The 14,350-nt window shown below is 55.8% G+C and overlaps 1 protein-coding gene across 3 annotated transcripts; it reads left to right on the top strand.

Moving 5' to 3' along the window:
* The first annotated feature begins 1,422 nt into the window (after positions 1 to 1,422).
* LOC120388419 (cytochrome P450 2F3-like) lies at positions 1,423 to 14,079 on the top strand. Of its 3 annotated transcripts, XR_005590572.1 has the most exons (10): positions 1,423 to 2,228; positions 3,257 to 3,419; positions 4,626 to 4,775; positions 5,268 to 5,428; positions 6,064 to 6,240; positions 7,978 to 8,119; positions 8,440 to 8,627; positions 9,883 to 10,024; positions 10,721 to 10,986; positions 14,064 to 14,079. XR_005590572.1 is itself a non-coding variant. In XM_039510235.1 (9 exons), the coding sequence occupies exons 1-9, from the start codon at positions 2,052 to 2,054 to the stop codon at positions 10,900 to 10,902; spliced, it is 1,482 nt and encodes a 493-aa protein (XP_039366169.1). In that variant the 5' UTR covers positions 1,423 to 2,051; the 3' UTR covers positions 10,903 to 11,166. The 3 variants fall into 3 exon arrangements, 2 of the variants coding, with proteins under 2 accessions (XP_039366169.1, XP_039366171.1); XM_039510235.1 differs by lacking the exon at positions 14,064 to 14,079 and having other exon boundaries at positions 10,721 to 11,166; XM_039510237.1 differs by lacking the exon at positions 14,064 to 14,079 and having other exon boundaries at positions 10,792 to 10,910.
* Positions 14,080 to 14,350: the final 271 nt, after the last annotated feature.

Below are 14,350 nucleotides of genomic sequence, written 5' to 3'. Positions count from 1 at the left end.
CTATTGCAGTTACAGCTTCGCCCGCCGGATCCCTTTATCCTCCTGCCTCGGCTGGAGCGGGCATCTCCTGCCAGCGTCAGTTCTGCCAGCGATTCGGTAGGGAAACATTGCTCAAGAGTGAGAGCCGTGTTAATTACACTATGGCTATTAGATGTATTACGGTAGAGCCTGGAGGACCCGGCAAAGACCGAGGTCTCATTGTGGTGGATCCTGTGGCCCGTAGCCAAGCCAGGGTCTCGCTGACTTCCAGGTGGGTTTCCCGATTCACTGCCTGTCAACACCCCATTGACTTCCTGTTGGCTCCTTATTGACTCCCCAGTGGCTCCATTGACTTCCTGTTGGCTCCTTATTGACTCCCCAGTGGCTCCATTGACTTCCTGTTGGCTCCTTATTGACTCCCCATTGGCTCCATTGACTTCCTGTTGGCTCCTTATTGACTCCCCAGTGGCTCCATTGACTTCCTGTTGGCTCCTTATTGACTCCCCATTGGCTCCATTGACTTCCTGTTGGCTCCTTATTGACTCCCCATTGGCTCCATTGACTTCCTGTTGATGTCCCATTGATGTCCCGTTCACTTCCTGTTGACTCCCCACTGACTTCCCAGTGACTTCCCCGAGCTCTGCCCCAGCAACGTAACGGCTGAGCAAAAACTGACTCCAGCCTTCACTACTGGGCCCATATTCAATTGTCTCCCAACCAAGGGGGGGTCCCAGGAACCCGAACTCCACCCTGAGCCCCCGCAGCGGTTGGGAGACAATTGAATATGGGCCCAGTAGTGAAGGCTGGAGTCAGTTTTTGCTCAGCCGTTACATTGCTGGGGCAGAGCTCGGGGAAGTCACTGGGAAGTCGGTGGGGAGTCAACAAGGAGTCAAAGGGGCCAAGTGTGGGGCCCGGCCCGCGCCGCGCGCCGCCCCGGGGGGCGTATCTGAAGACGCCGGCCCTGCTCAGTTACCCTCTGGGGGAGGGAGAGCTCTAGGGAAGACAGACGTGTGTGCTGCTAAAATCCTTTTGCTCTGAAACGTTTGGTCTCCTGCTAAAACAAACCCCACTCTGGGTCTGAGCAGAGTTGTGCAAAGAATGGAGGTTTTTCAGCTCACTCACAGGTCAGAAAAACTGGCGAAAAAACACTTTTTCCTTTTTACCATTTTTTAAAAATCTAATTGCGTGTCCCCTCCTGCCACTTGAGGGCAGGGGAAAGCGTAACCATTAACGAAAGGGAAAGGGGTGGTGTCTGGCCGTAGAATCACCCTCCTCCCGCCTATGAAATGGCTTAGCAGTGAACTCCGGACACCAGCTGCGGTGAGATACGATGGACGAGCAGCTCTGCCTTTGGCTGTCAGGTTGCCCCAGCCGTGAATCTCTCTGTGTCCCACTTCCCCGTCTGTAAAGATCTTGTTATTTCTTTCACCAGATCGCGCCGTGCGCTGTTTTAGTAGCGCCTAAGGCCTCCAACCGAGTTCAAGATGCTGTTTGGCTACAGCCAGACTCCAACCTAAAGAGATTTCATCCTGAACAGACAAACGCGGGAGCCTCTACTCTCCGTTTTACAGGTCGGGAAACTGAGGCACAGAGCGAGCCAGTGACGCACCGAAGGAGCTGGTGGTAGTTGGTCCTCCCATAGTGAATAAAGTGCTCGTGTGGCAGAATCCTTATTGGTGACTAACGCCCCAGCCCGTGAACACCCACCATATAAACACACCTCAGCCCACGCTGAGTCCTTCCCTCGCCCGGAGCCGAGGCGACCGAGTCCACCATGGAGAGGACACGGCTCCCTCAGCTCAGTCCGCGGAGGCTTGCGAGCGAGGTCGTGCGTTCAAGCCCCCACTGAGGAGCTGTTCCAGGTGGTCACCATGGATGGTGCAAGGGGCCCCAGGGGGAAATTCCAAATTTCGCCATCCAGCAGAGTTTGCAATGATTTACCCAGAGCTGTGATGCAAAGAGGGGCGTTATCAGCAAGGCCCCCGGGGGCGGGTGCTATATAGACAGGGGTCATGCCAGCATCAGCCAGGGTCTAACACGAAGAGCAGCAGAGCAGACAGGCCGGCTCCAGGATGGATTCCAGTGGGACCCTCAGCATCCTCCTGGCAATATGCATCATGGGCTTGTTACTGCTCTCAACCCGGAAGAAGAAAAGCTGGAGCAACCTGCCGCCCGGGCCGCCCCCCGTCCCGTTCCTGGGGAACATGCTGCAGGTGGAGGTGAAGGAGCTGATAAAGTCTCTGCGGAAGGTGAGCTGGGCCTCGGTTTGCTCGGTATTAGGGTTCGAGTGGGCAGAAACGAGGCTTTTCATAGACTCATAGAAATGGGTGGCCGGACGCGACCTCAAGGTGGGCGTCTGGGCCCAGAGCCTCACAGGCATTTGGGGGCCGAACCCTCGTGGAGTTCAGCGAAACAAAAACCCTTTGTCACTTTGGAAATTTGTCTCAAAAATGGAATTCTCTTTGTCACCCAGCTTGAATTATTATTAGTATCACAGGGGAACTCGGGAGCCTAGACTCTGAGAATGCCCCACGCTGCTCCACCCACCAGACCCCACTCCCCTCCCAGAGCTGAGGAGAGAACTCAGGAGTCCTGGCTCCCAGCCCCCCTGCTCTAACCCCTAGTCCCCACTCCCCTCCCAGAGCTGGGAGAGAACCCAGGAGTCCTGGCTCCCAGCCCCCCCTGCTCTAACCACTAGTCCCCACTCCCCTCCCAGAGCTGAGGAGAGAACTCAAGAGTCTGGCTCCCAGCCCCCCTGCTCTAACCACTAGTCCCCACTCCGCTCCCAGAGCTGGGAGAGAACCCAGGAGTGCTGGCTCCCAGCCCCCCTGCTCTAACCACTAGTCCCCACTCCCCTCCCAGAGCTGGGAGAGAACTCAGGAGTCCTGGCTCCCAGCCCCCCTGCTCTAACCCCTAGTCCCCACTCCCCTCCCAGAGCTGGGGAGAGAACCCAGGAGTCCAGGCTCCCAGCCCCCACTGCTCCACCAATTAGACCCCACTCCCCTCCCAGAGCTGGGGAGAGAACCCAGGAGTCCTGGCTCCCAGCCCCCCTGCTCTAATCCCTAGTCCCCACTCCCCTCCCAGAGCTGGGGAGAGAACCCAGGAGTCCTGGCTCCCAGGCCCCCAGCACTGCACAGATACAGCATCGGGGGCAGGCCCTGCTCCCAGCGAGTTCGCAGTCGAATCAGGAACCCAGGTGTCCTGACTCCCGGCCACGCGCCCTGAGTGCTGACCTTGCAGCCGGGGGTTAACAGCCGCCTTCCTTTACTCCGTCCAGCTCAGCGAAACCTACGGCCCGATCTACACCTTTCACCTGGGCTCCCGGCCCTGCGTGGTGCTCTCTGGGTACAAGGTGCTGAAGGAAGCCCTGATCGATAAGGCCGAGGAGTTCAGCGGCAGAGGAGACTTCCCGGCAGTGCAGATGTGGAGTCACGGGAATGGTGAGGCACGGACGGACGCCCACACGGCTCAGTCTCCTGGCCCCTGGCTCTGGAATCAGACCACAGACGGGTGTGAAACCCCGGGGCAGCGATCACGGTCGATTCCCCGTCCATTTCCCCTTCCTCAGAGAGACCTCGCTCGTTAGTGGTTAGAGCAGGGGAGGCCAGGAGCCAGGACGCCTGGGTTCTCTACCCGGGTCAGGAAGGGGAGTGGTGTCCAGTGAGTTGGAGCCGGGAGTCAGGACTCCTGGGTTCTATCCCCAGGTCACGGAAAGCAGTGGTGTCTAGTGTGTGGTGCATAAGGATGGCCACGCTAGGTCAGACCAATGATCTGCTAATCCAGTAACCTGTCTTTGACAGCCGCCGGTGCCAGCTGCTTCAGAGGGAATGAACAGAACAGGGCAGTTACCGAGTGACCCATTCCCTGTCGTCCACTCCCGGCTTCTTGCAATCAGAGGTTTAGGGCCACCCAAGGCACAGGGTTGTGTCCCTGACCATCCTGGCTAATAGCCATTGATGGACCTGTCCTCCAGGAACTGATCTAGTTCTTTTTTTGAACCCAGTTATACTTCACACCATCCCCTGGCGAGGAGTTCCACACGTTGTCCGTGTTGGGTGCAGAAGTCCTTCCTTTTGTTTGTTTAAAACCTGATGATTATTAATTATTTCACCCCAGGTTCTTGTTAAGTGAAGGGGTAAATAACACGTCCCTATTCACCGTCTCCACACCTGTCATGATTTTATAGAGCTCTGTCATATCCCCCCCCTTAGTCGCCTCTTTTCCAAGCTGAACAGTCCGTCTGATTAATCTCTCCTCATACGGAAGCTGTTCTATGCCCCTCAGCATTTCTGCTGCCCTTCTCTGACCCTTTTCCAATTCCAATAGATCTTTTTGGAGATGGGGCGACCACGTCTGCCCGCAGTATTCAAGCTGCGGACGTCCCATGGATTTATAAAGAGGCAACATGATATTTTCTGTCCTATTCTCTCTCCCTTTCTTAATGATTCCCAACATTCTGTTTCCTTTTTTGACGCCGCTGCACAGTGAGTGGATGTTTGCAGAGAGCTATCCACAGTGACTCCAAGATCTCTGTCTTGGGTGGTAACAGCCCACTGAGACCCGATCGCTGTGTATGGAGAGCTGGGGTTATGTTGTCCACGGCGTGTTGCTTCTGCAATAATCAGCACTGAATTTCCTTTGCCCAGGGATTGTCTACGGCACCGGGGAGCGGTGGCGGCAGCTGCGCCGATTTGCCATCACCACCTTCAAGAACTTCGGCATGGGGAAGAGGAGCATGGAGGAGCGGATCAAGGAGGAGGCCCAGTTCCTGGTGTCCGAGTTCCGGAAAACAGAAGGTTCGGTTCCGTTCACGGATGAGCCGGGCAGGGGAGGGGCAGTGACCAGGAAACCCAGAGATCCGGGACCCAAACATTGCATCCTGATGCAACACTAGGGCTCTGCCTCCAGGCTGCACAAACCCACTTAGGTTCTTTGGCAGGGGGAGCCAGGACGCCTGGGTTCTATCCCGGCTCAGGGAGGGGCGTGGGGTCTAGTGGTTAGAGCAGGGGGAGGGGCCTAGGACTCCTGGGTTCTGCATCTGGGTACAGCTTGTCATCTCCTGGGTCGAGCTGGGAGTCAGGACGCCGGATTCCATTCCACTGATTCTGTGACCTGCGCTGGGTCAGTGCCCGGCTCTGTGACTCAGTTTCCCCATCTGACAGGCAGTGGGAACCCCTGCTTGCCAGGGAAAAGTGCGGCTAAATTAATTTAGGGTCTTTTGAGATCCCTGGAGACAGCTGAGGCCACAAGGCCTGGGGTTAACAGCAGGCCCTCGCTCTCCCCTCTAGGCAAACCCTTTGACCCCACCTTCTTCCTGAGCTGCGCTGGCTCCAACATCATCTGCACCCTGGTCTTCGGGGAGCGTTTCGAATACACCGACGAGACGTTCCTCACCCTGCTCAACTTGATCAACAGCAACTGGAAACTCATGAGCTCCACCTGGGGGCAGGTGAGCGAGGATTCGGAACGGGGGGGGCTCCTCTCCTAGCCCACCATACAGCCCTGAGACCCTCACTTGACAATTCCTGCAGCCAGCCCATCCCTGATGGGTGAGCTGGCCCGTGTCTTTCAGGGTTGCCTTAAAGACTCCCCATGCCAGAGACACCAGCCCATCCCCAGGGCTAACCACCCTCACAAGTCAATGTTTGCTCTTTATTTCCTGTCTGGATTTCTCTGCCTTCAGCCTCCTGCCTTTAGATCTCACTCAGCCATTGTCTGCTAGATTAGCGATCCCTCCGCGGTCCGAAATCTCCCCCCCGGAGGTACGTACGGACCGTGCTGCAGTCGCCTTCTCTTGGAGAAGCTACAGACATGGCGGATTCCAGGCTCATTCATCCCCCATCGCACGGTCGCACGACCACGCTACCCCTACTCTGCTTCTCCAGCCGGGCCCCCAGCCCAGTCGGCCCAGAAACCCTTGATCAAGATTTGGCCAGAACAGCCATGACCACGAGTCCTCAAGCCGAGGGCCGGTGCGAGATCCACGCGCCGCTGCTGTCCCAAGAGGGGAACACGGCCCCTGGCTGTGTCCCGGGAGAACAGAGCCACTAACAGCTCTGTCCCCTCCCCCCGGCTTCTTTCCAGTTGCTGTTCACGTTCCCCAAGATCATGAGACACGTCCCCGGGCCCCACAGGCAAATCTACAAGAACTACCTGAAACTGGCGGCTTTCGTGGGCGAGCAGCTGAAGATGCATAAAGAGATCCTGGATCCCAACAACCCGCGGGATTTCATCGACTGCTTCCTCATCAAAATCCAGCAGGTAGCCGTCCTGGCCAGCAGGGGAGCCCCCCGAGCTGGCCCCAGCCCGAACAATAGCAACGAGGGTGCTGCTCCCGGCAAACTGCTGGTCACACACCTTCAACCCGGCCCCAAAGCCCAGAATTCCACCACTTGAGCTGCGGGACAATCCCATCCCTTGGCAGCAGTAGTAAGCTGTTACCCTCTCGCTGGATCCGCCAAAAGAGGGTGCCGGGACGCATCTTCCCCAGGGGCAAAAATCTGTCTGGGGGTTGGTCCTGCTTTGAGCAGGGGGTTGGACTAGATACCTCCCGAGGTCCCTTCCAACCCTGAGATTCTAGGATTTCACGTGGGTTGGATTTGAAGCAGAGATGGGTGAATTTGATAGCAGGGAAGTTATGTTCCTAATTGTTCCTTTTAGTTCTACGTTCCTAATTTAGTGGCGTCGCAGGGGGACCTGAGTTATGAAGCTCCCACACTATTTTTTGGATGGGCTGGGTTGGGTTTTAAAAACTGGTTGGGGTTTGCTGGTCCTTTTCCACTTCATTTGAAAGACTTGGTGGATTTAAAAAGGGATTGGGGGGTGGGGGATGAGGAGAGAGACAGTCTCCATGCACACGGGGGGTGGCAGCAGGCTGCACAGAATTCTCTGAGTTGGAATCTGACAAGTCACTGTGGTCCCAAAATACTTGCAAGAAAACACCAGTCGATCTTTCACGAGCACAAGCCGTGAGGAGCAGAGCTGACGGTTGGTTCAGGGCCTGAAACGAGAAAAAAACATTGGCTTGGTTCAAACCAAAACTGGATTTTTTAAAAATTGTTCTTGCTGAAACAAACAAAAAAAATAGTTTCGGGTCAAACTGAATGTTTCATTCAACCCAAATCATTTGTATTAGTCTTGTTTCATGTAGTTTCAGGACATTTTCAGGTGTCTTTGCCTCTTCTTTTTCAATGAAACTCCATTGTGAAATGAAAAACCGAAGGGAGCCATTCTGAAACAGCTGAAATGAGCCGTTTCAACATTTCCTGGGGAAAAAATTGTATTGTTTTTGGCCAAAACTATTTGCTGGATTCAACCGAAATTTGCAAACAGTTCTGGTGCCCTGAAAAGGCGACTATTTGCCGGCGGGGTGGGGGGGGATTGTCCATCTCTACGCAAGAGGCCCTCAATTGTACAACTGATCCAGTCAACAGCACCACTGAGCAGCTCAGCTGTGATGCAGAGGGAGAGCTCCTCCCGCTAAGCCAATCGCACGCCAGAACCCAGAGCTCCAGGCCCCACACCCAGCCCCACTTCGCTTAGGAGCCTCACACAGAGCTGGGTGGGAAACGGATTTTTCTGTTTCTTGGCAATTTTGAAAGAAATCAGGAGGAAAAGAATTGAAACTTCCTGCCAAATCGAAAAGTCGGGAACGTTTTCCTTTCATTTTGATTTTGACCATCAAACATTTTACATGTTTTTTCCTTCCTAAAATTAAAGGACGTGTTGAAACAAAGTCGTTTCAAACCAAAACGAAGGAAACGTTGCGACTTTCCCCCTCCGATGTTCTTTTAACGCCCAACGTGGTAAAATCGATGCAAAGTGGCCGGGTGCTTCAGTGCGGCCTGTTTGCCGAATAAAAGTTGCAGCTGAAAAGTTTCACTTAACTGTAGGAAATCTCCCCCAATGGGGTCACACCCCCCCCAGAGAGAATCCTAGTACGTGCTGGTGTGTCACACCCACACACACACTAAACGTTCTCGCATCCTTCCTCCACAGGAAAAGAACAACCCCAACACACACTTTAACGACGAGACGATGTCTAAAACCACCGTGAACCTGTTCTTCGCCGGGACGGAAACCGTCAGCTCCACCTTGAGATACGGGCTCCGCATCTTACTCCGACACCCTGAGATAGAAGGTAGCCCCGGGGCGGAGGGATGAAGAATTCCCAGAGGCCGGCAGTATCCCAACGTAGGTGGGGGGGAGACGGGGGCAGGAGGGGCTCACGTGTGTAACTCACCCAAAGAGACTTGCTGGTTCAATGTCCCCAGCCCTAGCTCCATGGGCGTCACTGGGGCTGGATCTGAGCTGGCGCCCAGGGGAGGCCCGGGTCCCCCGCCAGCGTCTCTGCAGGCTGCAACGACGTGATGTGGATCGACACCAGCGAGGCTCCTGGCCCTGGGGCTTTATGGCAGGTGCCGCCCCTGCCCCGGCCTGACCCTGCCCCCTTCCCTCCAGAGAAGCTGCACGAGGAGATCGACCGGGTGATCGGCCCCCACCGCAGCCCCTGCATGGAGGACCGGAGCCGGATGCCCTACACGGACGCCGTCCTCCACGAGATCCAGCGCTTCGCGGACATCGTCCCCATGGGCGTGCCCCACACCGTCACCCGGGACATTCAGTTCCGCGGCTACACGCTGCCCAAGGTAGGTGGGGCCCCCCCACGCGGGAGCCTGGGGGCTGCTCTGACCTGCGCTGGGCAAGGACAGCTGCAGGGGCTGAAATCACAGACTGGGAGGGCACCCCAGCCCCACCCCTTCCCCCAACCACACCCCCACTCACTAGCCACGCCCCCTTCTACAACCACACCCCTTCTCACTAGCCACACCCCTTCCTCAACCACACCCCTTTTCACTAACCACGCCCCTTCTCCAACCACACCCCTTTTCACTAACCACGCCCAATTCTACAACCACACCCCTTTTCATTAACCACGCCCCCTTCTCCAACCACACCCCTTTTCACTAACCACGCCCAATTCTACAACCACACCCCTTTTCACTAACCACGCCCAATTCTACAACCGCACCCCTTCTCGCCAGCCACGCCCCCTTCTCCAACCACACCCCTTTTCATTGACCTCCCCCTTCTCCAACCACACCCCTTTTCACTAGCCACACCCCTTCCTCAACCACACCCCTTTTCACTAACCACGCCCCCTTCTCCAACCACACCCCTTTTCACTAACTCCCACGCCCAATTCTACAACCACACCCCTTTTCACTAACCACGCCACATTCCACAACCACACCCCTTTTCACTAACCACGCCCCATTCTACAACCACACCCCTTTTCACTAACCACGCCCCATTCTACAACCGCACCCCTTTTCATTCGCCATGCCCCTTCTACAACCACACCCATTCTCGCTAGCCACGCCCCCTTCTCCAACCACACCCCTTCCCTCACTCATCACGTTCCCTTCTTCAACCACACCCCTTTTCACTAGCCACGCCCCTTCCCCCAATCACACCCCTTTTCACTAGCCACGCCCTCTTCTTCAACAATACCCCTTCTAACTACCCATGCCCCCTTATTCACCCCACCCCCTTTTCATTAGCCACGCCCCTTATCAAACCACGCCCCGTTCACTAGCCACGCCCCCTTTCCCTGCCCCACCTGCAGTAGGCTTGGTGGCAGAGCTCAGCCCTCAGGAGGCGCCGTGGGCTGGAGTGAGCCGACCTGGGGCGGTGAAGCCAGCCCCGCAGCCAGCTTACAGGGCATGTGGCCATCTCCAAGCCCTCGTCCCGGCCTAGAGTGATCAGATCGCAAGTGTGAAAAGTCACGGGTGGGGGAGGGGAGATAGTTGCCTCTACAAGACAAAGCCCCTAATATCAGGAAGGGCCCAGTAAGATCGGGAGATCTGGGTCTCATGGCTGCACCCCCTGCCGGCTCCGCAGGACTTGAACATCATCCCGCTGCTGTGCACGGCCCAGGCCGACCCCACCCAGTTCAAGAACCCCACCTGCTTCGACCCCTCCCACTTCCTGGACGAGAACGGGCGCTTCCGGAGGAACGACGCCTTCATGGCCTTCTCGGCAGGTAGCACCGCTGGGGCAGTGCCGGGCCGGGGGCACCGCCAGGACACTGGAGAGCAGGAGCCTCTCCCATTGCTGTGGGCAGAGTGTGCCCTCCCAGCCAGGACTCCTGGGGTCTATCCCTGGCTCTGGGAGGGGAATGGTGTCTAGTGGTTAGAGCGGGGGGGCCGAGCTGGGAGCCAGGACTCCTGGGGTCTATCCCTGGCTCTGGGAGGGGAATGGTGTCTAGTGGTTAGAGCGGGGGGGCCGAGCTGGGAGCCAGGACTCCTGGGGTCTCTCCCCGGCTCTGGGAGGGGAGTGGGGGCTGGTGGTTAGAGCAGGGGGGGGCTGGGAGCCAGGACTCCTGGGTTCTCTCCCCAGTTCCACCTCTGACTCTGTTCACCAGTAGAAAACAGCACCTTTCCCATAGCTCTGAGGAGCAGCCTCCTGTCACCACGCAGGATCTTGCCCCCCCCGCCCCTGCTAACTGACGCCATCGTCGCCCCAGTAACTTCCAGGGACTCGCCAAGGCTTGACGCTGGCACAGCCTCGCCCTGCCCCCCCCCGGACATTTCCCCATGATACACCCCCCAGGCCAGCTCCCCTGCGTGGACACTCCCCCCTGGCAGGGCTCGCGGCTGGGAGCCGGGCGGCTGGGGCTGGGGTGAGGCCGGGCAGGCCGGCTCCGTTTCCCCAGCGCCTCGGCCTCTCTCCCTTGCAGGGAAGCGGGTCTGCTTGGGCGAGAGCTTGGCCCTCATGGAGCTGTTCATCTTCCTCACCGCCATCCTGCAGAACTTCACCCTCCAGGCCCTGGTGGCGCCCGCTGAGATCGACATCACGCCCGAGTCCAGCGGCCTGGGGAGCATCCCGCGGCCCTACCGGTTCTGCCTCCTTCCCCGCTGAGCCCCGCCTCCCAGCCCCCCTGGCTGCTCCCCCCTTCGCTCCCCAATAAAGTGACCTGCCTTTCACCAGCTCGCATCCCGCTCGGTGGGTTTTCCTGAAGGGCTGTGCAGGGGAAAGCCCCATAACGCCCAACGTCAGCGAGGCCACAGGAGCGGTCTTGCACCCCAACTCTGAAACCGCCCCTTGGGGGATCCCCCTTCCGTGCCAGCCCCCCCAGGGGGTCCCACCTGTGAGCTCTGCCCAGCGAGTCCAACCGCGCTAGACTCCCAGGCTGAGATTTGTCCGCTCATCCGGGAGCAACACAAGCTCCCCGAGCATCTGCAGTGAGGCCCAGCAGCCTTTTCAAAGCAGACACGGGTCTAGTAGTCACCTGGGATGTCACACAGAGATTTTCAAACCTTTGGCAGGGCCTGTGTTCTGGACCCCATGTATCTCAGAGCAGCCTCGGGGCTGCTCTAACTAGAGACGGACATTTTCCCCCCACTCCCCTGGTGAAAATTTGACAAGGAGAGGGGAGGGTGTGAAATGTGTCATCAAAATTTTCCCACAGAAAAGTGTGATTTTGGGGAGGAGGGGATCAAAACCAGAAATGTTGAGTCAGGAGTGCCTCATGGGAGTTGTAGTTCAGGTGGCTCATGGGCCCCCATCTCCTCCATAGGCCAGTCTCCGCAGGAGGACTACATTTCCCATGATGCACCCTGGTGTTCCCCTATGTTGAGAAGGAAAAGTTTCAGCCAGCCCAGGTTCTAACTCACGTTCTGCCGCCCAGCAGCCCTTGGGGAAGTGGTGAATAGATATAGGGCTGTGTGCAGCCCCCTACACCAGGGGATGGGAGAAGACACATGGACCAGCCCCGCACAAGAAGGGGGTCCTGTGGGGCCATCTCTGCCCACCCTGGCACCCCCTGGGTGTGCAGTGGGACGTCGACCTCTCAAGGGCTTTGGGCTTCTGGCCGAGGCGCCACTGAGCGAGCTGGGTGGGACTTTTTTGACAAATTGTTTCTTTTTCCTTCTGCTGATTGGTCCAAACAATTGGTAAGGCAGGGTCGGGTTTGACGGATTTACTGACTCAAATAAAAGTGTCGGGGGGGTGGAGGGTTGAGCTCGGTTAAACAGTTTGACATTTTCTATAGGAACCAGCCCCGGTTTCCTATTTTCCTTTCCAAATTGAAGCAGATTAGACCCAAAAAACAAAAAAGTCCAAGTGTTTTGAAATGATTAAACGGGTTTGATCAGCCCAAAACAACACACAAAAGTCAGTGGGTTCGGGGGAGGGGGGGTTCAGTTTGCAAAGATTTGTTTGAGATTTCGACTTTTCATCCTGATTTGAGCGGGGGGATTTCAAACTCTCAAAAATATTTGTTGAGGAGAAAATTACGTCCTGCCCAATTCGCCCCACGCAGCCTGGGCACGTCAATCCCAGCTTCAGCCCCACTGGACATTAAGGAGGCCAGGAGGTCGGCCAGATTTGGTTTTAATAGTGGAGTTAGACTGTCCTGGCAATAAGAACATCTGTCATTAGCCTTCCTTTATCAAAAGTACAATGTTATTCTACAGCCATGGATTTTAGCCCTAGCTCTGCTGGCTGGGAAAAATCATTTCACTGTTCCGTGACTCAGTTTCCCCATCTGGACAATGGCGCTACTGATCCCAGCCTCCTTTGTAAAAGATGTTGAGAGCTACGGATGAAAAGAACTAGGTTATTATTACTATTCCAGCAATGGTCTAGAAGAGTACAGCGTCCAGTAATGCCACCTGCTTCCCTCAACAGTATCCTGCGGCTGTGAGTTCCACAGGTTAACCTTACAATGAGTATTAAAAAAGATGTCCTTCGTCTGCTATTGTGATTCACAAATATTAGCCAATCTGACTCAGTAACATCGACTGGCTTCGCATCCCATAGCACATCTTCATTAATCAACCAGGTTAATTATACAGTCAATGAAGCCTATTTTTTAAAACATGGGGCCACTCTACCAGCATCACTAGGAGCTGCATGATTCAATCTGCCTCCTTGCAGAAGCCGATCGGTTCTATTTGCCCCCATGGTGACCTGTCTTCCCCCCACTTAAATCAATGAGCCTGCAGTTCTGCAGCCCCGGGGGAAGGGGAAACACTACCTGGCGTTCTAAACCTAGTTTTATTGAACTAGGAACACAGCTCCCAGCTTACATAACGTTCACCCGCAGCCCACACGAGCCAGCCAGCTGGACAAAGGTGTGAAAGAAGCAAACAGTCTCAAGTGGTTTTAACAGGGAGCCAGCCAAGCCGTTGAGTAATATTTGAAAAGGGTTGGGTGTACATCGGCATGTTGGCGGTATCGCGGGGGTCACGCAACAGCTTAACGAAGCCTCGGTGTGGAATTACAAGACTACTTATATAATTGTCTCTTGGCAATAGCGGAGCTAATTATTTATATCCTACGCATGGAGTATGTGTTGTTATGGGCGGCAGTGTTGCCTAATGGATAAAGCATTGACGTGGGATTCCTCCCCGGCTTCCTGGGTGAACGCCGACAGTTGCTTCTCTCCTCCACTTCTTTGCCTCAGTTTCCCCACCTGTTCAACAGGGACGATGCTATTGCCCTCCATTGTAAAGTGTGTTGAGAGCGACTGAGCAAACGCACTATACGAACCCTCGTTCTGTTGATTATTATTGGACATTCATAGCGTGCGAACACCGACAAGCCAACCCGGCGCTTAAAACACTAGAGCCTAGGAGACGAGGTGGAGCTGAGGTCAGGCTCACTTCGCTCCTGGGCGCTGCGCCCCACCTGCCACTCCATTTTTTTCCAGTCGTGCAGAACTCAAAGACAGCATGACGCTGGGGCCACAAAACCACACAAACAAATGGCAAGGTCGGCTTAACAGAAATTACCGGTAGGAGCGTCGGGTATAGAATATATTTTGGCTTCCGGTTTCGTACGTCACATTTTCTCTGCCACCGTGAAGACTAGAAATGTGCTTAAAAAAACCCAAACCAAAACACAAGCAGAGCTCCCAGAGTCCCATGGCTCAGGCGACTGCGGAGTTCAGACAGCACACGCCTCCCTGCGAACCCCCCGAGATCGGCCGTGAACCAGAGTCGGGGGGGTCACGCTGAGTCACACCCACCAGGGATCTGGCCCTGGGCCCGTTAACCTCTGAAGTCTTTGTTTTTCAGAGTAACTAACAAAGCATCAACGCCTGAGACACTTTAAAGGGACTTTTTGGAAAATGCGGCGCATCCACCCTATGAAAATCCGGGGTCTCGAGTTGGCCCTTAAATGAACCCGTGATTTTCTCTGCCAGGTGTCTGATCTGCCATGGCCCCAGCGCTCTCAGTGGGAGCTGAAAATGCCCATCGTCCCCAAAACGGTCTTTCAGCAACCTCAGCGCTCCTGAGATGAGTTCACAGCAGGAGGGAAGGTGTTAAAGACACAGCCCCTTTCACCAGCTTACCTGTGGGCT

The sequence above is a fragment of the Mauremys reevesii genome, linkage group 22, assembly GCF_016161935.1.
Source record: "Mauremys reevesii isolate NIE-2019 linkage group 22, ASM1616193v1, whole genome shotgun sequence".
In the NCBI taxonomy this organism is placed as follows: Eukaryota; Metazoa; Chordata; order Testudines; family Geoemydidae; genus Mauremys; species Mauremys reevesii.
This window is presented reverse-complemented; position numbering and strand designations above follow the sequence as displayed.

Excerpts from the sequence above, each read along its gene's own strand:
- LOC120388419 (XM_039510235.1), top strand. The coding sequence starts at position 2,052 with ATGGATTCCAGTGGGACCCTCAGCATCCTCCTGGCAATATGCATCATG. Across the intron at positions 2,229-3,256 it reads TGATAAAGTCTCTGCGGAAG|CTCAGCGAAACCTACGGCCC; the intron begins GTGAGCTGGGCC and ends TACTCCGTCCAG. Across the intron at positions 8,120-8,439 it reads CCGACACCCTGAGATAGAAG|AGAAGCTGCACGAGGAGATC; the intron begins GTAGCCCCGGGG and ends CCTTCCCTCCAG.